The sequence below is a fragment of the Diabrotica virgifera genome, chromosome 8 (genome assembly GCF_917563875.1).
Source record: "Diabrotica virgifera virgifera chromosome 8, PGI_DIABVI_V3a".
In the NCBI taxonomy this organism is placed as follows: Eukaryota; Metazoa; Arthropoda; class Insecta; order Coleoptera; family Chrysomelidae; genus Diabrotica; species Diabrotica virgifera.
The window spans coordinates 79,466,602-79,491,377 of NC_065450.1; the positions used below are offsets into that span (position 1 = coordinate 79,466,602).

A 24,776-nucleotide genomic window follows, 5' to 3' on the forward strand; every position below is an offset into this window, starting at 1 on the left:
CACACCATCGATAGCCATATCTCGCGAACCTAAAGAGCTAGAAAATCGTACGACGCGGCATATTTTTTTGCTAAGTTATTGCTGTCGATCTGCATATGCAACATACCCCAAAACCACCCCTGCTTCCCTTACAGCTAAACAACACCCCCAAAAAACAACGAAAAATCTTGAAAAATGATTTTTGTGATATAGTTGACGGTTGATATTTAATTGCTAATTTTTTGCTGTCATTAGCCGTAAAAAACAAATTTTTTGCGCCACCCCTAACCGAGAAACAATGGTTGATGTAGCTTAATATTATGTCACATCATCGATAGCCATATCTCGCGAACCTAAAGAGCTAGAAAATCGTACGACGCGGCATATTTTTTTGCTAATTTATTGCTGTCGATCTGCATATGCAACATACCCCAAAACCACCCCTGCTTCCCTTACAGCTAAACAACACCCCCAAAAAACAACGAAAAATCTTGACAAATGATTTTTGTGATATAGTTGACGGTTGATATTTAATTGCTAATTTTTTGCTGTCATTAGCCGTAAAAAACAAATTTTTTGCTCCACCCCTAACCGAGAAACAATGGTTGATGCAGCTTAATATTATGTCACATCATCGATAGCCATATCTCGCGAACCTAAAGAGCTAGAAAATCGTACGACGCGGCATATTTTTTTGCTAATTTATTGCTGTCGATCTGCATATGCAACATACCCCAAAACCACCCCTGCTTCCCTTACAGCTAAACAAAACCCCCAAAAAACAACGAAAAATCTTGAAAAATGATTTTTGTGATATAGTTGACGGTTGATATTTAATTGCTAATTTTTTGCTGTCATTAGCCGTAAAAAACAATTTTTTTGCTCCACCCCTAACCGAGAACCAATGGTTGATGTAGCTTAATATTATGTCACATCATCGATAGCCATATCTCGCGAACCTAAAGAGCTAGAAGATCGTACGACGCGGCATATTTTTTTGCTAATTTATTGCTGTCGATCTGCATATGCAACATACCCCAAAACCACCCCTGCTTCCCTTACAGCTAAACAACACCCCCAAAAAACAACGAAAAATCTTGAAAAATGATTTTTGTGGTATAGTTGACGGTTGATATTTAATTGCTAATTTTTTGCTGTCATTAGCCGTAAAAAACAAATTTTTTGCTCCACCCTAACCGAGAAACAATGGTTGATGTAGCTTAATATTATGTCACATCATCGATAGCCATATCTCGCGAACCTAAAGAGCTAGAAAATCGTACGACGCGGCATATTTTTTTGCTAATTTATTGCTGTCGATCTGCATATGCAACATACCCCAAAACCACCCCTGCTTCCCTTACAGCTAAACAACACCCCCAAAAAACAACGAAAAATCTTGAAAAATGATTTTTGTGATATAGTTGACGGTTGATATTTAATTGCTAATTTTTTGCTGTCATTAGCCGTAAAAACAAATTTTTTGCTCCACCCCTAACCGAGAAACAATGGTTGATGTAGCTTAATATTATGTCACATCATCGATAGCCATATCTCGCGAACCTAAAGAGCTAGAAAATCATACGACGCGGCATATTTTTTTGCTAATTTATTGCTGTCAATCTGCATATGCAACATACCCCAAAACCACCCCTGCTTCCCTTACAGCTAAACAACACCCCCAAAAAACAACGAAAAATCTTGAAAAATGATTTTTGTGATATAGTTGACGGTTGATATTTAATTGCTAATTTTTTGCTGTCATTAGCCGTAAAAAACAAATTTTTTGCTCCACCCCTAACCGAGAAACAATGATTGATGTAGCTTAATATTATGTCACATCATCGATAGCCATATCTCGCGAACCTAAAGAGCTAGAAAATCGTGCGACGCGGCATATTTTTTGCTAATTTATTGCTGTCGATCTGCATATGCAACATACCCCAAAACCACCCCTGCTTCCCTTACAGCTAAACAACACCCCCAAAAAACAACGAAAAATCTTGAAAAATGATTTTTGTGATATAGTTGACGGTTGATATTTAATTGCTAATTTTTTGCTGTCATTAGCCGTAAAAAACAAATTTTTTGCTCCACCCCTAACCGAGAAACAATGATTGATGTAGCTTAATATTATGTCACATCATCGATAGCCATATCTCGCGAACCTAAAGAGCTAGAAAATCGTGCGACGCGGCATATTTTTTGCTAATTTATTGCTGTCGATCTGCATATGCAACATACCCCAAAACCACCCCTGCTTCCCTTACAGCTAAACAACACCCCCAAAAAACAACGAAAAATCTTGAAAAATGATTTTTGTGATATAGTTGACGGTTGATATTTAATTGCTAATTTTTTGCTGTCATTAGCCGTAAAAAACAAATTTTTTGCTCCACCCCTAACCGAGAAACAATGGTTGATGTAGCTTAATATTATGTCACATCATCGATAGCCATATCTCGCGAACCTAAAGAGCTAGAAAATCGTACGACGCGGCATATTTTTTTGCTAATTTATTGCTGTCGATCTTCATATGCAACATACCCCAAAACCACCCCTGCTTCCCTTACAGCTAAACAACACCCCCAAAAAACAACGAAAAATCCTAAAAAATGATTAGCTCAGATAAATTTATTCAGTTGACTCAGCTAAATCTCATTTAGCAGTCTCAACTAAATCCGACTTAGCTCAAAACCACCACTTTTTTTTCAGTACGTATTTCAACATCCGACAATAGCTTCAGGTTCATAAATTTATCAACATACTGATATGATAAATTTATTATTTCACCATTCAATATGATGAACGTAAATTATAATTTCAAAATAAGTGATATGAAATCAAATAATAATCTCAAGTTTTAATATTCTATTACTCGTATATATTCATTTGTATATTTTATAATTTCTTAAGAGAGTACACTGAAAATGTTTTTCTGCTCTTCCACCTAAATTTTTACAGTTGCATAGATTATTCTGTTATAACAATAAGTTGAAATAATGTTTAAAAAATGTAGATATATATATATATATATATATATATATATATATATATATATATATATATATATATATATATACATATATATAATAAAAAATGAATGCTTAATATAAGTCAACTGAAGTTGGATATAACACCTGAATAGAGAATAGTTATATGCATTCAATTTGATTTATTATTACAAAATCGTTTATCTCCAGCAGCCAAATGAATTTATTAAAATGCTGTTGGGCTGTATTATCTAAAGAAGAGTGAGCTTCCATAGCACAACAAATTGGGGGTTTACCAAATTTTAGTTTTCTTTGTTAAATGACATTTTGAGTGTACATTAGTATGATTGAGTATATAAATAGTCATAAATAAGAATTAAAAAAAAAACTAATACTTCATCGATTTATAAGATTAAGTCCACAGCCGCATTTTGATCCAAGAAAAACGAAGTTTACAGAAACGAAAAATGCAAACGATTTAAGACGGCAAAAATTTAGGATTTTTAATTATTTATTAAAAGTGCTCTTCAGATGTAAGGGTAGCAGGGGACGTTTTGGGGTATGTTGCCTATGCAGATCGACAGCAATAAATTCGCATAACGATATGCAGCGTCGTACAATTTTCTAGCTCTTTTGGTTCGTAACATATGGCTATCGATGATGTGACATAATATTAAGCTACATCAACCATTGTTTCTCGGTTAGGGGTGGAGCAAAAAATTTGTTTTTTACGGCTAATGACAGCAAAAAATTAGCAATTAAATATCAACCGTCAACTATATCACAAAAATCACTTTTCAAGATTTTTCGTTGTTTTTTGGGGGTGTTGTTTAGCTGTAAGGGAAGCAGGGGTGGTTGTGGGGTATGTTGCATATGCAGATCGACAGCAATAAATTAGTAAAAAAATATGCCGCGTCGTACGATTTTCTAGCTCTTTAGGTTCGCGAGATATGGCTATCGATGATGTGACATAATATTAAGCTACATCAACCATTGTTTCTCGGTGAGGGGTGGAGCAAAAAATTTGTTTTTTACGGCTAATGACAGCAAAAAATTAGCAATTAAATATCAACCGTCAACTATATCACAAAAATCATTTTTCAAGATTTTTCGTTGTTTTTTGGGGGTGTTGTTTAGCTGTAAGGGAAGCAGGGGTGGTTTTGGGGTATGTTGCATATGCAGATCGACAGCAATAAATTAGCAAAAAAATATGCCGCGTCGTACGATTTTCTAGCTCTTTAGGTTCGCGGGATATGGCTATCGATGATGTGACATAATATTAAGCTACATCAACCATTGTTTCTCGGTTAGGGGTGGAGCAAAAAATTTGTTTTTTACGGCTAATGACAGCAAAAAATTAGCAATTAAATATCAACCGTCAACTATATCACAAAAATCATTTTTCAAGATTTTTCGTTGTTTTTTGGGGGTGTTGTTTAGCTGTAAGGGAAGCAGGGGTGGTTTTGGGGTATGTTGCATATGCAGATCGACAGCAATAAATTAGCAAAAAAATATGCCGCATCGTACGATTTTCTAGCTCTTTAGGTTCGCGAGATATGGCTATCGATGATGTGACATAATATTAAGCTACATCAACCATTGTTTCTCGGTTAGGGGTGGAGCAAAAAATTTGTTTTTTACGGCTAATGACAGCAAAAAATTAGCAATTAAATATCAACCGTCAACTATATCACAAAAATCATTTTTCAAGATTTTTCGTTGTTTTTTGGGGGTGTTGTTTAGCTGTAAGGGAAGCAGGGGTGGTTTTGGGGTATGTTGCATATGCAGATCGACAGCAATAAATTAGCAAAAAAATATGCCGCGTCGTACGATTTTCTAGCTATTGAGGTTCGCGAGATATGGCTATCGATGATGTGACATAATATTAAGCTACATCAACCATTGTTTCTCGGTTAGGGGTGGAGCAAAAAATTTGTTTTTTACGGCTAATGACAGCAAAAAATTAGCAATTAAATATCAACCGTCAACTATATCACAAAAATCATTTTTCAAGATTTTTCGTTGTTTTTTGGGGGTTTTGTTTAGCTGTAAGGGAAGCAGGGGTGGTTTTGGGGTATGTTGCATATGCAGATCGACAGCAATAAATTAGCAAAAAAATATGCCGCGTCGTACGATTTTCTAGCTCTTTAGGTTCGCGAGATATGGCTATCGATGATGTGACATAATATTAAGCTACATCAACCATTGTTTCTCGGTTAGGGGTGGAGCAAAAAATTTGTTTTTTACGGCTAATGACAGCAAAAATTAGCAATTAAATATCAACCGTCAACTATATCACAAAAATCATTTTTCAAGATTTTCCGTTGTTTTTTGGGGGTGTTGTTTAGCTGTAAGGGAAGCAGGGGTGGTTTTGGGGTATGTTGCATATGCAGATCGACAGCAATAAATTAGCAAAAAAATATGCCGCGTCGTACGATTTTCTAGCTCTTTAGGTTCGCGAGATATGGCTATCGATGATGTGACATAATATTAAGCTACATCAACCATTGTTTCTCGGTTAGGGGTGGAGCAAAAAATTTGTTTTTGTGGTAATAAATTAGCAAAAAATTAGCAAAAAAATATGAAACTATTCCAAATATGGACTTATGAAATGGATGATCTGGCTTAATAGACATCAAGACATGTCAGATTCATCAAAACTACTACCTAGATTTTTTAGTTCTCTAAATAGTCGATCACATTTTGCGAAATGGTCATGAATATCCATGTCATTATTGTACTTTAAGGTTGTTAGTTCTTTTAACAAATAAAACTTGGAACACGTACCTTTCTTATCAAATATTCTTTCCAGTTTTTGTATCATGTCATGAGCTACTTCCACTTCTTTTATATATTCCAAATGTGAGTCAGCAATACTTTGGATGATTACCATACAAGCCTTATTGTTCCTTTTATGCCATTCCTCCCCTCTATCAATCACGGGTACCGGCTTCAAAGCTTCACTACATTCAAGGGCCTTTAGAACTGAGAACAACCTAAACTTCCAGTTATCGAAACTGTTTCCATTAAAAGGTATTATGCCATATTTGTTTTCAGTTGACTTCTCCATTATTTAAACTTTTGCTTGCTTTTACAAACACGTGCCTTTACTAGCCTTTCTTTTCACGTTTTCACCTCTTCCTTCTCAACACATTCTTTGTTCAGCTGGGCCCATAACCATTGTTATGTAGATGAAATGTAGAATAAAAGAATGTGTTGATATTTTATGTATTTGTATTTAAACAACTCAATAAACGTGATTACATAATTCTACATCGAAGAGGAAAATAATGAATTGACATTTTTCATTCTTACAAAAACCGTTGACAGTTGACATAACATAAGCAGTGCTGCCAATCATAGAGCACCAAACGGAACCAAGACAGGTTTGTTCGTTATTCTAGAGTAATTATTTAACAATGTCAACTTTGATTGGGTTGTGAAAAACCATATTCTCAAAAAATTAATTCTGAATTAATTTTATTTTCCATCTTCGACACACCCATAGTGCACCTAATGAAATTTGTGACTTATTCAATAATATGGAAAACTTCACCATCAAGCTTCTTTACATCCCATATTAATTTTTTAAAAAAGAGTTCAGTTTTTTAGAATGATAACTTGTCAACTGATTTATCTTCGACCTTAAGTCTTCTTTTTCATTAATATCTATTTCATTAAGTATAATTTTTAAAAAACTAGATTTATGTAATTACAGACCATTTTGAAAAGTTGTTCAATTCCATTGCTAAAATGTCATATGTCAACTGTCACTGGTTATGAGAAAAGGTGAAAGTACCTTTACCAGCACACACTATCTATGTCAGCTGTCATTAAAAATCCACCAGACTACATGCCGCCATTTGGCCATTCTTCATACTGACACAGCACACATCAGATGGTAAGGTCTCTTGACCTTACTATGAACAAATTTTTGTTATATGTAATGTAGTTTTTCGTGAAAGTCCTTTGTGCTTGTAATATATATGTTTTTTCAACTTTTCCGACTAAGAAACAGCAAGAATTGACCACCTTTTTTCAACAGACAGACAAGGTTTTTTTCTATATTTTTTCCATCATTAAAAAACTGCACAAGTATAGAAGTATTTTTTGTATATCGTTCATGGGATCCATCTCTCTTCATAGTGGTATTTTGAACCTTTTGACGTAAGTTAAACTTTTGAATTCTAGGATCAATTATTCATTAGAGTCCTTTCTATTGTAGCATAGCTCCGAAGATGGCTTTATAAGCCGAAAGCGCTCAGCTAGGAATTATTTGTTTTACACACTTAAAAAGTACACTTTTCCCTGTTCACCTGTTGTCATAAGTGTGTACAAAACTTTTTCGGCCTTTACATTTATTTCAGTCTTTACATTTAATCAATTATGTTAATAATTGTTATGTTAATTGATTAACTAATCTCATAATAATCAATTATGTTTTCAGCAACCCAACCAAAGTTGACATTGACAGTTGTGACAGTAATTAAATATTTGATAGTGATCATTGTTGATTAGCGTTCGAACAACCGGCCCTTAGTGCTAAGTTGTAGCATTGCTCAATTAAATCTGCCTGGTTGTTCCACCTTGGATATGCTTCAATATAAATCTGTTGTCCACTGTCGGATCAATTTAGGATAAAAGGCTTGCTACAATAATTTCTTTTCTTGTCAATAACTCTTATATTTAGTTTAGTTTATACTGTGGTCTATGTTTTGGCTTATCGAGAATCGGCTACGAGATCTACTGATTGTTCACTTTGGATATATTCTATTTAAATCTGTTGTCCATCGATAGAACAATTTTGTACTATTCGTCCCATTCGACATTTTTTTTGATTAGAGTTTATCTGAATTATGGAATTTAGCAAAGGGTTATAATAAACCTTAAGTATGTATGTTGGTACCATATGTGATATATTGGTCATTAAGACAACCCCCATTTACATGACTCATAATTTGCGGTTAGGTATAATCGATCGAGTCAGATGTAAGTGTGCATAAGTTAGTCGTTGTATAGGTTATGTTTAGTTTTGCATTTATGAATATGGTTGTTATGTGTGTTCTTGTTGACTATAATTTGGGGTTTTATTGAAATCTACTAAATCAACTTGGAACACAATTTGGTATTGATGATGTATGTCACCGAGTACTTGTCCTACGAGTTCTGTGTCGCTAATATAGGTTATTTTAGAGTAATGTAGTATTCTTAGGTTCGTAGTATATTTTAGATATTTGGTTTATTCACGCCTGTGTTGGATCCCACAGCGTGTGATTTTTCTCTATGGATACTTGTATTGAGTATTTATAAGTATATATGGAAAAAAATTGTTCATAAGATCAATTTTTTTCCAAGTAATGGGGGAATGTAACGATGAGTAACATCGTTACGAAAATATTTATTCCTTAATAGTATGCAACCAGGGATACGTTCAGTCGCAGGAAAGGTTACCTAAATTTGGGACAATTATAAGGATTTGTTGGTAGTATGTTTGGTGAATTCGAATTTTATCGGTTGGTTCATGTGTCAATGACCGTTTCCGCCTGCGTGATGGGCCAGGAGACAGCAGAACGATTGATAGGCACAGGCACTTAAGCTTCTACCATCATCGGCTCATGACGTTACCCTCCAGCGATCATTGTCCGAAACCATTTTGTTTTATTTCTGAAATTATTATTGAGTTGGAGATTCAAGAATTTAAGTTGGAAGAAAGTTTTTGGTTTATGTTGGAATTGGTGATGAAAGTGACATTTTAGTTTCCATATTGGAATATTCTGGACAGTGGGTAAGCCATTTTTTTTCTTGTCGAGGAAAAAATGACCTTTTCTCCCTTTCAATATCATACTCATATCAATAAAATTGTTATTCTATAACCATTAGGTCTTTAATAGTCCATATTAATATCAAATTTATGTCCCCTACTGAGAAAAATTCTTTAAAAATTATATTTCTAGTTCAAAATAATTTCTGAATTAATGACATTTTCCTTTCTTTTAGTATCTACGTCTGTAAAGAAATCCTTATTGTAACATCCATATTTTACAATCATATTTTGTAACAAGTAATCTTTATCCCTATTATTAGTTGTTCAAAAATATTTCTTCACATGCCTCAAAAATCAAGGTCAATGACACTTCGCATAGATACCTCAGTAATTCAACTTTTTGTTTAAAGTTTTTTCTTCAAACTTTTTATAAGTTTTTACCTTCCTACATGCCCTGTTTCAAGTTACTCAAAAGAAGTACTAGGACTGAAGGATTTTTGTTTTCTTTTAGTCGCTGGAGGAGGAAGAAGATTAAGTAAAAAAAAATCTGATTAAGTTGTTGGTTATGGAATAAAAATAATAAGTTTGGGGAATTATGGAAATTTTGGTATTTATGGAATGTTTTTTTTTTGTTTTCTGGAATATTAGTTGATTTGCCGGTACTGAGAGGTACCTCCTAGTCGGTGACAAGTCTGCCACCCTCCTAAGGTTGGGGAACACCGGAAGACATCTTGCGTGGGCCTCCAATCATCACCCTTGAAGGAGTTTGGAGAAAAAACCATCGTCACTTTGTAGAAGCGACAGGTTTTTATAATTAAATTTACATGTCAGTTTGTTTAATAATATTTTTCACCTTTGCTTATTTTTGTATCAATAACTTTTAAATAATTCTAATAATAATATACCTTCATTTTTCATTAAACATAATTAACATATAATATTCAATAATTTTTCAACACATTTTATATTTCACCGTTATATAATTTATTTAAAATAGTCTGGGGATTATAAACTATCTGGGAAGGTCCTGTGCACAGTATCTCGGTTTATAACCTATTTAATAATATTTATTTCATTGGTCAGGTATTGTCAGGTTTGTTACTTCCGATCAGATGTTAGATTGTCAGCCAATATTGTATTCCTCATTAATAATAAGTTGTACACACATCTTTAGATCAATTAATTGTCTGATATAATAAATTCATTACATATTTTTTTTCATATTGTAAAACCTGCGTCATCGACAGGAGCGTACTAGCCTAGTACGTCCGGTATTTAGCTAGTGTATAAAATTGTATATAGGGTTTATAGGTATTTTTCATTAAAATTGTTGGTTGTACATAAATATATGTTTTATTTCCTATACTTTCTAATATCTATATAAAAGTAATAGTAATATAATAGTAATAATTAAGTGCAGGCAGCAGTATAAGTCACTCGGCGAAGCATTCATTAAATCCTTCCCTGGCGCCCTCAACCGTTCTCCGTAATATCTTCTCGATCAGTAGTTCTCTTTCTTTTCATTACTCCTTACATTAATTTATTTTCGTTAACATTCAACTACTTCATTAGGTACCGTCTTATTAGGGCATGCAAATTGGCCTAATCCTCCCCTGAGCCCTACTGATAAAGTCTCTTAAATATCCAGCTAGCCTAGCTTCATAAAACTTCCATAACTAAGTAAACTATCCCTTCAAAGCTTATATCTATTCTGTTACATCACACACTTGATTCGTTAAAATAGGATAAACACAAATTTTATTTACACCGAAGGAAATAACATACAAACGAATATAATCCATGAACGTTTTAAATAACATAAAGACAAATCTTTATAAAAAGTCTTGTATATTAACTTTGTTAAGTTCCCTTTTGAATTTTTTATCGGAACGATAACTCGATATAAATCCCGGTACGAAGCAAGTTCTTTTAGTGTAAGCTTTCTTGGCACTCATATTTAAATAATATTAACCACCAAAACCAGTAATCTTTTATTAACTAGGAATAATTAATTATTTTCGAAATTTTCACATTTACTCCAATGCAAAACTAGCACCTATATGTACGCCAACGCCGCCCTAGTGACAAACCAAGCAAACAGACAAAATCGTGTACACAAATTTCAAGGTCGTCCTATCTCGATTCCTCTCCTCTGTGTAGGAGTGTAGGGCCCGTATTCATAGTCGAGACTCAAGTCAAGAGTCGATGCTCAAGGTCGACCTTGAAAAAATTTGTATAAGAATTTGTTCAAGGTCGGACTTGAGCATCGACGCTGACTTGAGTCTCGACTATGAATACGGGTATAGGTCTCCATACTCAACCTAAGAATAATAATAAACAAGACGGTGAGTTCCTCAAAGTTCCGTAGCAAGTTTTTTCTTTGTTTTTATCTTCCGCGGCTCCGTACTCAATCCGAAAACTGCCTTGCTATGGACTGTCAAGTTACTCAGCATATTTTCTCTATATACATACATACACATATATACTTTTAATACTTGACACTACAAAAGTATTTTGGTACTTGACCTCTTGTCCATTGGCTAAGGATATTAAACGGAGCTGGTATCTTAAGTATATGTAGCTACTGACAGTGGCGGTGCCTGGTGTAAAATATTGGGGGTGCACACATAATGTTAACATATAAAAAGACCTCGAGACCCTATTTCCGTAGGTAAAGGTTTTTGAGTGTCTTCAAATTGTAAAAATCAAAGGACCTTATCAAAAATTACAATAAATAATGTATTTTATTGACTTAAAATTATAATTTAGTGTTTAAATGTTACAAGCAAGTTTTGTAACGAAAGTCAGTCGCCTGTTATTTTTTAGATAAATTATTCACAAACAAATTCAATAAAATTTGGAATTTCTTGAATCATTTTTTTTTATTGAAAACATTGTGAGTGCATAGTTAATCGATCCTGGCCCATAGCTATTCTAAGGAAAGTTTTGATACGTTTCAATGCAGAGAGACATCGTTCTGTTTCTGCAGTTGTCACTGGCATCGTAGCAAGTACATAATTGGAGAATTCCAATCTGGAATTCCAACTGGATAGTTAAAATCGTATCTTCTATTTTATTCATTATGCTTCCTCTTCTCCAAATATGTGCTTCACACCTACACAATTTGTAAGTTTTTACACAAATCTCCATTTTAAATAATCATTTATAATCCCGACGTTTGCACTTTGGTACATTCTTAATTAACCAATTTGGTTTCGGCATTTTTAATTTTTCTTCTAAATATAATGAAGAAAATTTAATTGATTTTAAATATTCCACGCTAACATTTACGTCCACAAATCCTTCCATTCTTAATATAGTTCCGAAATTCGAACTTCATGAAAGCAAAATTTAAACATACGTGTGACGTGCACGTTGAAAACATCAAAGATCATGCCATAAGATCACATCCAACTTGTGATCCTGTGGCCATCTAAACTTGTTGGCTATAGCGGGTAGCGGGGTGGGTGGTGAGTTGTATTTTGTCGTATGAAAAGTCATTGGGATAGGAACCACTGTGAGAGCGGTGAACGCGGGGTTCTGTCTAAGGCCTCGCATCCGTGAACTCTCTCCTTTGAAATAAAATAAAAATAATTAAATGTTACCTATTAGATATTTATAAACTCCTTGGATCTGTTATTTCGAATTTCAATTACTGTATAGTTAGATTAAAATGTTATTTATGGAATGATAAATATTACATATATGAATGTTGGTGTGAAAATAATTTTGGGGGTTCACGTGCACATGTGCACTTATGGAGAAACCGCCACTGGCTACTGAATGAATCGATCTGTTTCATTCTTATATTTTTGGCATTCAAAAAAAATATGATCTAAATCACCTTTTTTATCACAATTTGGACATCGATCATTTTCGAGAACACGTATTTTATGCAGGTGTGTGGGATAACAGAGGCGTGACCAAAACGAAGACGTGTTATAGTTGTGATGTATTTTCTTGAAAAATTATATGGCTGGAACCACGTTTTATTCGGTATTTTTCATTTTAATATAAGAGACTGCATCACAAAAACTTACAGGTTGTTTATTAGGCAAACCATTTTTTACACTTTTTTTCGACAGCATTAGTCCAGGAACTGAAGCTTTTCACCTCGCAATTTTTACAGAATGAATCGATTTTTTTGAAAATTTGAGAAGAAGTAGTGGATAGTCCAAGGATCAAAATCTATATTATGCCGAAAGGCGCTTTTAGCATGGGGGTGGTTGCCACCCCATCTCGGGGGTGGAAATTTTTTATTATATTTTGACCACAAAAGTTGGTAAAAACATTAATTCTAAGCAAAAAATGCCCTACCTATACATTTTTTGGATAAAATTAATAGTTTTCGATTTATTCGCTATCGAAAGTGTTAGTTTTATATCGAAAAAATCAATGTTTTTAATCAGTTTTCTGCTAATAACTCAAAAAGTTTTCGTTTTATCAAAACAACTTTACTTAACAAAAATGTACCTTTTGAAAAAACAAACAATATAGTTTTTTTTTTAATTTTCTTTAAAACAAAGATTAATCGAGCTATACTTTATTATATGTTAGCTCTTCTGCGTCAAATGCTAAATATTGTAGTTTCAAAGTCAAAAACGGGAAACCTATGCATTTTTCGAGGATAAGTTATATAAACTAATTAAAGTATTTAAAAAGATATATCTCCAAAAATAAACAAAAAGTCTATATCTTAAAAATTAAGTGACTTATAATGAGAAGAATGTCAGTCCCTATTTTTTTCAGAGAAAAAGTGATCAGAAATGAGCCTCTAATTACCACCCTAATTGAAATTAGTCATTACCCTTATTAAGTCTTCTTTATTTATAAATCATTAATAGTGTAACGTGACTATTGTAATTACTTATAATTACAATAAAACTAGCGGTTCGTATTTATATACGACTTTATTTATATTTATACAAGTTTACTTTACAAACTTTAGCTTAAGACTCAACTGTATTTACAAATATGCTCGTATTTATACCCAGTTGTTATTCTGGAACAATCGACGCCCATCTCTAGCTATCAGCGTGTTCCGCCTACGGATCGTACGTTCGAGAAGTCCCTCCTCCTTTCCGCCGAGGCCTAGATCATTCGATGACGTCATTCTCGAGGTGTTTACTGTTATACGGCGGTCGTCCAAGATTTCTCTTTTGTTACACTGCTCCCCTCTTAAGATCTGAGCGTCCCGATCAGCAACTCTAGATGAAGGCCCAGGATGGCGGAATCTACACGACTCTCCAGCTCTGCATACACCCTTCAAGAAGAAATAGCAGTCTACTGTCTTTGAAGGGTATGATATCTTCGGGTTCATGCAACACACAGTAATTCGTACGCCAGTTTCTCTGAAGATCACTTCAAGCATGCTTTTCACAATCTTCCAATCCAGACTTTCTACTGCATGGCCTATTTTTGGTATAGCCAAATCTTTGATGTCATAATTACACACGATTTTCTTCAAATTAGTTAGAGCACGCCATATGTTCTCGTAGCTTGGCGTGTCCGTATAAGACTTCCTGGTCACTATATACAGCAAAGATCGAGGACCATCTTCCAATCGCAATACTCTTCCAATTTTAGGTTGTTGATTCCTTAACTCGTCCAGGCGGCCGAACTTTCTATTGAATACGGACGAGATTCCTTTAGTCATCTCGAGGTCTTGGGCAACACAGTGGGCTAGAGAGACGTTTTCTGGAACACCAAACCGATCTTGCTGAACTTCTGTGGTCACGCCGAATCTAGCACTCTTTCTTTCTGCGTAATTTGACATAAATTCCTTAAAACTTGGCTGTGGTGCATCTTTCATCTCCTGTTGGAGGACTCGGGCTTCCTCTGTTTCATTTGAGCCAGCATATGGTGCGAGACGATTTATGTGAATAACTTTTGGTTTACCGTTTGGCAACTTCTTAATTCTGTATATTACGTCATTTATTTTCTTCTTAACTTCATACGGACCTTCCCATTGTCTTTGTAGTTTAGGACACAAGCCGCGACGACGTTGTGGATTATAAAGCCAGACAAGATCACCTATTTCGAAGCTTTCATTCTTGCAGCGAGAATCATATTGATCTTTCATTCTGTCACTGGCTATCTGGATGTGTTGTCGGGCAAGTTCATGAATGTTGTTCATTCGTAACTTCAGGCGGTCTACGTATTCTTCGCCTGCAACATATTCCTCGGAAGGTCTGCAGCCAAACTCTAGGTCGCAGGGCAAACGAACTTCACGACCCAACATCAGGCAGGTTGGTGTTTGACCTGTAGTTTCATTCACGGCCGAGCGGTAGGCCATCAGGAATAAATGAATGTGTTGATCCCAATCTCGCTGATGTTCAGATACAACTTTGGACAAGTGTTTACCCATCGTTCGGTTCATCCTCTCGACCATTCCATCTGATTGAGGATAGGGGTGTTGTTCTGGTCTTATTGGCACCAATCAATTTACAAACGTTTTGGAAAAGAGCTGACTCAAAGTTTCGCCCTTGGTCGGAGTGGATCTCCAAGGGAACACCAAATCGGCTGAAGAATTCTTTAACAAGTACCTCTGCAACGGTAGCAGCTTCTTGATTCGGTAATGCATAGGCCTCGGTGGCCTCGGTCCATTTCGTAAAATAGTCCATGGCTACCAGAATGTATTTATTTCCAGCATCGGTTTCTGGAAATGGACCTGCAATGTCGATCGCTACTCTTTCCATAGGACATTGTACTGTCTCATGGGTGCTCTCTTTTACCAACTGGACCATTACCGGATGCACACAGTTCACATTTCCGGCACCATCTTCTTACATCATCTTTACAGTTCACCCAATAGAACCGTTCTCGAACCTTTTGCAGAGTCTTCGTAATACCAAAGTGTCCACCTGATGTACCGTCATGCAACTGACGCAATACTTCTGACACTTTACTTTTAGGTACAATCAACTGAAGCTTAGATTCTGTACCATCATCGTTCTCAAAGGTTCTGTACAGAAGATCATCTTTTAGTATCACGCAATTCCATTGGCTCCAGTAGGCCTTGACTTCCGGACTACATGCACTAATGTTTTGCCAACTAGGTCTCTCACCTCGACGCATCCAATCCAATACTCTTTTTATACATGGATCGTCTTCTTGGGCTTCTTGTAACTGTTGTGGCTGCCATTGCTCATTAACGACGGTAGTTCGTCTCACAGGGCAAAGCTGTTCATCTACTTTAAGCCGGTGATTACAACTTTCACTGCATGGCCGTATCGAGGAAGCATCTGTATTTGAACCAACTCTTCCAGCCCTCTTCATGCGTCTCTTCGGCATCGTGTCACGAATCACCCTCCGTACCATTTCCACCAATCTTTTCTCTTATCGCCTTTTTCCACGGTTATTACTCGATTGTTTCGTGAAGCTTGGCTAGCTGCTTCGTGTTCCAAGGCAATAGCAAGTGCTTCATCTAAAACTTTCGGTCTTGCTAGTCGTAAAGCTTTCTGTAGTTCATTATCTTTCAGCCCATTGACGAAGGTATCTACTGCAATTTCTTCTAAAACGCTGTCTGGCACCTCTGGATAAGCCAACCGCACCACACGAGCCACATCTGCTTCAAATTCTTGCAGATTCTCACTTGCTCGTTGACTTCTACTTCGCAGTTGTGCTTTGTATACTTGTTGTAGATGGGCATCTCCATAGCGTTTTTCTAGACGAGTGAACAAGGTCTGGTAACAATTTTCTTGACCCTTAGGAATTGATCTTAATATATCTGCAGCATCACCTCGCAAAGCAGCAGTCAAGGAAACAGCCTTTTCCTGTTCGGTCCAATGATTGGCGGTCGCAATAGCTTCAAATTGTCTAAGATATATGGACCAAGAGGACTTTCCATCGAATGGTGGTAATTTGAATCTCATATTATGCGACGTTTCGTCTCTCGGTAGTTCATCTTTCACTACAGGATCTAACGCTGCTGCATTAACTGATGGTTGTACTTTTGTATCGGTTATCATGCTCTCTAGTTGTTTGATCTTTTCTTCTACGGTCTCTACACTTTTCTGCATCTTATCGAATGTTCTAGAAACTTCTTCAAATTTCTCGTCATTCTGTCTACAAACGTCTTTAATTACTTGAGAAACACTTTCAAATTTTTTAGCAACGTTCTCGAATTTCTCGTCGCTTTTTCTAGAAGTTTCGTCGATCTTGTGAGAAACACTTTCAAATTTCTCGTCGCTTTTTCTAGAAGTTTCATCGATCGTTTCAGAAACAGTTTTTAATTTCGATAAGATTACTTGTTCTGCTGACTGGAAGTGGAACGTCTCTGGGTCATCTCCGTTCTTCGTGAGGACATCCTTGAGTCGTGCTTGTAGGACTATCTTGAGCCCACTGCTGTCCAGATCCCGTTCCTCTAGCTGTTCACGGAGCTGTTTTACTGTAAGTCCTTGTAGCAACATCTTTGGTCGGCACACACGTACTTTCCAAAATGTCTTTTAACAGTCTTTCCGAATACCGAACAATCAACGCACTTTAACTATTCCCGACGAATAAAGTTCAAAAGTCTTTTAAAGTCTCTCTGTAATTCACTTATTTATATCGCACTAAGTTAACCGAACACCGACACCAACTGTAACAAAAACGAGCGTTCGGGTATTTATTTACGACTTTATTATTTATTTATACAAGTTTACTTTACAAACTTTAGCTTAAGACTCAACCGTATTTACAAATATGCTCGTATTTATACCCAGTTGTTATTCTGGAACAATCGACGCCCATCTCTAGCTATCAGCGTGTTCCGCCTACGGATCGTACGTTCGAGAAGTCCCTCCTCCTTTCCGCCGAGGCCTAGATCATTCGATGACGTCATTCTCGAGGTGTTTACTGTTATACGGCGGTCGTCCAAGATTTCTCTTTTGTTACAATAGATTACAGAAGTTTGACCGGCTTAGAGTAATTAGTTTTAAAAAAAATGGAGTTAAAAGCGTGTAACCAATTTTTGTAAATTTACCCGCCGCTCCACACACAGGGGTTGAAGTGTTGGACTTGTTTAGTGTCATCGCATAGATTTTTGAGAAATATTTAATACATATTTTTTAGTTTTTCGATCCGATGTTCATTTCGCGAATTATTCGACCTTTCCGCTACTTTTGGGACATTCGTCATGAAAGATCACCTATTTTTCATTTAAATAAAATTGTTCTGTTCATCATAATGTACACTTTAAAAATAATCTACTTACTAAAAAAATACTTTTGCAAACTAAAATTTGACTAACTATGTTAACTAACTAACTATAAATTTAAAAAATTATTTTTCAATATGAATTTATTTCTGCTTAGGAAGATGGTTCTATTCGGTGTACACAAAACTTAATATAGAAAACAAATAGGTATAATCACTTCACAGATTTTACACTTTATCTTTATAGTGCCAGTCCCAGTTCTCAAAGACAAATGGCTCATTAGTGATGATCGGTCAAATATCGGATTTCTTGCTGATATGAGTTTCTTTGCAGTATTATAAATGATTCATTTAATTTGTAATTTTGGGTGTCGATTACAGTATATGTTATGTTCCCAAGTTTCTAATCTCTTTCAATGTTTTCGTTAATAGCACACCGCGACTGTGCGAAATGTGTATTATGACACACAGACACACAGATTTTCTGTTAAACTATTAATTAGCCAATATTATGTGAATTTTTTTATTAATAAATATGTTGTTTCCAATTGATCTCTCACAATTATCCAATAATTTTTTGACAAAAATACGTTTATGTAATATAAATTTAATTTTTGTTCTTTCCCGAAAAGTTAGGGGGGCCACGCCCCCCCCTGCCCGTGTGAATGGGCGCCTGTGTATGGACATGACTAGAGCCCCTGACTGGATACAAGCTGTCTCTCTTTACATCCAAATTATGATTTGTGGGAAGTTGCTCTGAAACTGGAGACTGAGTTCTATAAAATGCATGGTAACTTTTTATATAAAGACAACATTTTTCACAAATTAGCTGATAAAACAATGTCACAAATAACAACCACATCAGCGCCTTATGAAGTTGTTCTTTACTTCGCTAAAACTCGGACTTATATTAGGCTACGAGAGTTAAATAGAAAAGTTAGTTTTAAAAATGCTCAAAGGAACCTAGAGAAGAAAATGTCAAAAGTTACCAATTTAAAAAAATAATATTTTATTTTGTTCTCTTGCAATAAATTATTCTATAAAATGTCGATAATTCTTCCTTCCTCTTTTTTGGTAGGACGATATATAACTATGTAATAGTATTATTTATATCATCAATGTTTTCTTTTCTTGAAAATATTTTTTACTAATTATTACCTTGTAATTTAAAAGAGAAAACATTTCAACAGGTTATTAAGACAATACTTCAAAAAAGTTTTTATATTATTCTTGAATTAATAATCAAGGCTTATTATTCTTGGACGTATTTCCTCGCCAATAACTTTCAAATACATTTTAATTGAACAATGTTTATGCGAACAAATTATATTAGTACATAAAACTATCTTCTCTTACAATCGGTTTTAATAAAAAATCAGACGCTATCATTTTAAATTCGATAAAACTGAAACGTAATCTTAAAATTATATGTGTCGTAGTTTCTTAGAGAATCAGCCTTTTAGCTAAGAAACCAGTCACTTAGCTAAGAAGCGCTTCTTAGACTAATGAAATTCAATGTCTCCGCCCTCTTTTCTATAAGGCTGAAAAATCCAGCTTCTTAGACAATTTTCGAACGTTTTAGTCTAAAAAGCTAAATTCTTCAGTCACTTAGACTAGCGTCATATAGGGTAAGGTGGGGTAATGGCGTACACTTAAAGATAATTAGAATTTATTTTATTATTAGACGACATTAAAATTTGAAACCTAAGCAAAAATGAAGAACACATGTTAGTCTACAAATTTTGATTAAAAAAACTTTTTAAAATTACAATACAAAATTAAAAATATACATATAAAAAAAGTTGTCACTGTCCGGTATTACCCTCTATGTTGGGGTAATGACGGACACCTTTTACAAACAAAAGTCGCAAATAAATTTTTTGTCTTTTGGAGAGTTAGAACATGCCTTGTGTGCCCAATGACCACAATACACACATCTTAGCCAAAGTTCACTGTTCTTGCCAAATTCTCCACACAAAATGCAAATGTCTTCGGTAATGTTCTTGACCCTAACATCGTCATCATCCTCTATCTCACTTTCTCCTTCTTCACATATTTTATAGTTTAAGGCAATTTTTGTTCGCTTTGATTTTTGTCTTAATGTAGACCCCTCCTGTGTCATAAATACATTTCTTTTAGCCTTATCTGATTTGATTGTTGTCTTTTTATTTTTCTTCTCTTCTTTTTTTTCTAGCTCTTCTTTTAGCGGTGTTGACGTAAATACAATAGAGTGTTGCTTGTTTGCCTTATTTTGTCTCTTTACAACATTTTCGTGAGAACAAGATGGTAGAGGAATTATCTCGGCAAAGGAAACATTTTTTAATTCTGTCTCATTCACACTACTATTTTTTTCAGGGGTAGTCTCATTTGTTTTGAGTAGTTTTTCTGCTTGGGTAGGTTCTTGAAGTGCATCAGAAACAGTGGATTGAAAGGTTTCTGCAGGAGCAAAATCTTCATCTGTGAATACGTCAGGGTTGTAGGGGAAAATACCTGTCTCTTTAAATCCCTTGATAGCCTTTTCCGGGGTTGCCACTCTACTAAATGCTAAATTAAATAATTCAGCAATCTCACTAGGCGTGATTTTCTCCCCTGGATGGCTGGTCAAATATTTGGAACATTCAGAGTTGAATGCGGTCTTTAGAGGAAAGTAAAAGCTCACATCGAGTGGCTGAAGGCGATGTGATGAATGTGGAGGGATTGTCAGAAGAGCAATACCGTTATCTCTACAAAAATTATATGCTTGTAATGTGCAGTGAGTGCTATGATTGTCCATGATTAAAAGAACTGGATCTTCTTTGGATGCTTTTACAAATGCTTGAAAATGTTGTAACCAAGTAAGAAATATGTCCTCTGTAATCCACCCATTTTTTGAGCATGTGTAAAGGGCACCTGGGGGACCGTTTCGTTGAAGATGGGACGCCATTCTTTGGCGTGCAAATATAAACATGGGAGGTATATAGGTTCCTGTAGCGTTGACGGCACACATCGCTGTGGTTGTTTTCCCCCTTTCCCAGCTTGTAACAAATCCAACACGCTTCTGACATTTTTCTGCATATATTTTTGGTGGGCGTTGTACAGTAGTGACCCCAGTTTCATCGCAATTATAAATTTTATTGGGTGAAAATGCATATTTTTCCATAAGTCTGGATAAATTGTTAAAAAAAATGGTAACTTCATTGCGACTAAAAGCTGTAATTCTGTTAATGCTGGTTGCTTCTGGTTTCCTTAACGTAATATTGTGACGAGATATGAAGGCCCTTTCCCAGTCTTTACCAGCCATTTTTCTTTCTTGATTAAAGGGGACTCGGATGTTGTTTGATTGTGCAAATCCAAAAGCACATCTTCTTACTTCCTGGGGAGTTATTCCATAAAAAACTTTTGCCAGCTTCTTAATTTGAACAGCAAGTGCATTTTCGGCTTCAACTGAAAAAACTGGCTTTCGGCCCAAGGAAGGTCCAGAAGGGGCAGTGCCATTTTTAAGTCGTTCGTGTAACGTAGATTTTGGAATTGAAAATTTTATTGCAGCTTTTCTTAACGACATACCATTCTGTATAGCACGGAGTGCTCCTTGCAACTCCTCCTCTCTCCACGAAGCTTTTTCGGTGACTCTTTTATAATTCCGCGGCATCTGTAAATTAAAATAACAGTGTTTACTGTTTTGTATCCAATAATAAATATTATGATGGAATCGCAGAAACTGGATATAAATACTGTAGGTATGTTTGTTGAGTTATTTTTATTGCCAATGTTTTGATCACGAATGGGATCTTCTTCAGGTCTACAAAGAATTAATATGTAAATGTCACATACATGTCATAAACTATATTAGATTTTGTTTTAATTGTAATGGGAAACAAAAACTACAAAAATTTATAAAAAATGTTGACAAATAATTATAAATGTAGGTAATTATGAATTATTACCTATTAACTATATTTATATCCACTTTCCAATATTCCATCATAATAAAACAACAGCAGGTATTTGCATGTACCTATCTCCCAATACAATAATTAGTTCAAACCGGAGCTGGGGTAATGCCGGACACAGTGTCCGGGATTACCCCTAAACGACATATTTATGCATATGTTCGGTAGTAATTATTAGAGGAAGTAATGAATAAAACTACTTAAAGATACGTAAAATACACTGCGTAAGCTATGACTTTGCACGTAATCTCATCAATTTCTTATAATAGAAATGGTCAATACTCACCTTTAAAATCAGTTAATTCATATAATCACACACTAAATTTTGTAATTTTTGTGATAACTCTCTTTGCAAGCACGTGGCAGCGACTAAACTGAGAACTGAGATTCAGATGTCTAACGGTCAGCCTGTGATGAGCGCGAAATTCAATAATATGCCGATACGTGCACAAACAACGCAGTCCGGTATTACCCCGCTGTCCGGTATTACCCCACCTTACCCTAATTGCCCCGCCTCTTCTGTATAAAGCTGAAACCGGAGCAGTTTTATAGAAGAATTAGAAAACATCTGTCAAAAGATGAAATTGTGAGTCTCTAGGTAGGGAGGTATAACGCCAAATGGGATCGGAACTGGAATTTCCGTTATGTCAAATTATATTTTGTTATTTTTTAACGAATAAACCAAAACCATATGATCATATTATTTTAGCATGAGCATTGAATATTATTTAAGGTACTAGTGCACTTTAGAAGACCAAAAAAAGCATTTTTTAAGATTTTTTTTCTCAGAACGTTTGTACAAAATGAATATAATACTTGTTACATAATATTAATATCTAACTGTTAGAGAATACAAAAAATATATCTTTTTTCTTTTATACACATACACTAATATTGTAGAGGGTGCCAAAGTTTAGGCCTCGAAAAAAAAAGTAGTTCTGATGGCGGACAGTTAATCTCAGGATTGGAATCTCTGAAACAAAAAAATCGTACGGCTTTTGAAAAAGGAAGGTCTCTTACGTAAAAAGATTTTACGGAAATTTGAAAAAATTTTGTGAAAAATATTCCCCGTATTCGCCCGTATTCTTTGGTTTGCCATGGTTAAAAAAATATTTATTTTTTATTTTTTGGTCAAATTGTGGTAAACTGTCATATAAGCAACCTTCCTTTTTAAAATGCAGTACGATTTTTTTGTTTCAGATATCCCAATCCTGAGATTAACTGTCCGCCATCATTTCGCCCTGTACAATATTAGTGTACGTGCATAAATGAAAGAAGATATAGGAAAAGGCTAAGTTTTCAATCTAATAGCACATAAAAAAACAATCAAAAAATATTACTCTACATTCTACCAGATTGAAAACAATGGGAACCTTCTCTGGTAATTGAAAATAATTATTCATTTTTTATGAAAAAAGATATTCTTTTTTGTACTCTCTAAGAGTTAGATATTAATATGTAAAAGTTTTGTCCATTTTAATAAAGGTTCTGAGAAAAAAATTCTTGAAAAAAATTATTATTTTTGGTCTTTTAAAGTGTACTAAATAGTAGGTACCTTACAAAAAAATCTATTAGTTCGGCCGACACACACTCACACCTTTGTCCTAAAAGTATACTTTAGTTTTGATAATATAGGAAAAGTAATTATTACAAACTAATGGTTTAAATGCCATAGTTTTATCTCATGTACTCTGTTATTTTTGTACGGATAAACTAAAACCCCTATCCTATGAGTATAATAACGATATAATGTCGATTTGAACCGATCTGTTTAATGAATAAAAATTATTGGATATGTATTTTATAAAGTTAACAATTACAAAAAACAAGGGTTGCCCGATCTAACTTGTTCTAACTATAATTATAATTAGTAATTAAAAATGACATTTTTTTATAAATTAAAAAAAATCGACCCGGGCAGATATTATTTCAGGTTTTTTATGTCATTCTCAACAAAAACGGTCTTTTGTAATTTTTCTCTACAGTTGATCGTTTTCTAGTTATAAACAATTTAAAACTGAAAAAAGAACGAAAGATGACGATTTTCAAGGCTCAAAAACATAAGTATGTATAAAATATCATTTTTGAAATTACGAAGTATCTAAATTCAAGCTTAAACCTTATTCTATCAGTTTTAAATAAGTCTGTTGGACTTATTTCATTATGAAACATTGTTTTTTAGTTGTTACTGCCCGTCTTCCCATAAGAAACCTCCCTCATTAACAATTAAAATAATTTTGTTTTAGAATAAAACATGGCTAAAATTTTCATCAGGACCTGATAGAAAAAGGTTTGAACTTGAATTTATGTACTTGATGATTACCACTGGCGAAGTGTCAATGTAACCACTGTTACCATTGGTAACAGTTAAAAATCTTGCAATAAATATTTTATGACTGTTATGAAATAATTCCATTTATATTTTTTACCAACAGAAATATTTGTTAAAATAGTACCTAATTCCGTAAATAGCCAACTAGACGCACGAAAATATTGGCCAGATATATGTGAATCCATTGCACGTTATTATATGCCGTTACCAATACTGGCAGTGGTAACGTAACGCAGGAGAAACCTCGCTATCGCTCGGGACTAGCTCGTTTCTGAAAATTTTGAAGGAGCGACGGACGGCTCTGTTAGAGACGGCGCGCGGGCACGCTGTGTATATCAGTATTGTCACCATTTTGAGGATTGGTAACATTAGTTTAGTACCTATTACAGATTACAGTGTGCGTGCATTTAAACATGCAAGAGTGCTGCTACGTATTGCGTAATTGATCAACTACTTGAAGAGTTATTCTCCTTGTATATTTTTTTATATATAATTTTGAAGAAAAAAATGATATTATTGAAAGTGGAAGAATTAAAATATGAATAAAAAATAGTTTTCAAAATCTATTCTTTTTCCTACTTGTTCATTTTTTATGTTAATTTTATGGTAGAATATGTTTCGTTTGTTTATTATTTATTGTT

General features: G+C 34.7%; 1 protein-coding gene across 1 annotated transcript; it reads right to left on the minus strand.

The window, feature by feature from the left end:
* Positions 1-18,383: 18,383 nt before the first annotated feature.
* Positions 18,384-24,703, minus strand: LOC126890593 (tigger transposable element-derived protein 4-like). The gene is made up of 2 exons (XM_050659664.1): positions 22,090-24,703; positions 18,384-21,502 (listed from the first exon to the last, which is right to left on the minus strand). Exon 2 carries the CDS (start codon positions 21,500-21,502, stop codon positions 19,727-19,729), a length of 1,776 nt encoding a protein of 591 aa, XP_050515621.1. The 5' UTR covers positions 22,090-24,703; the 3' UTR covers positions 18,384-19,726.
* Positions 24,704-24,776: the final 73 nt, after the last annotated feature.

Coding starts and splice junctions, on each gene's coding strand:
- LOC126890593 (XM_050659664.1), bottom strand. CDS start 21,502: ATGCCGCGGAATTATAAAAGAGTCACCGAAAAAGCTTCGTGGAGAGAG.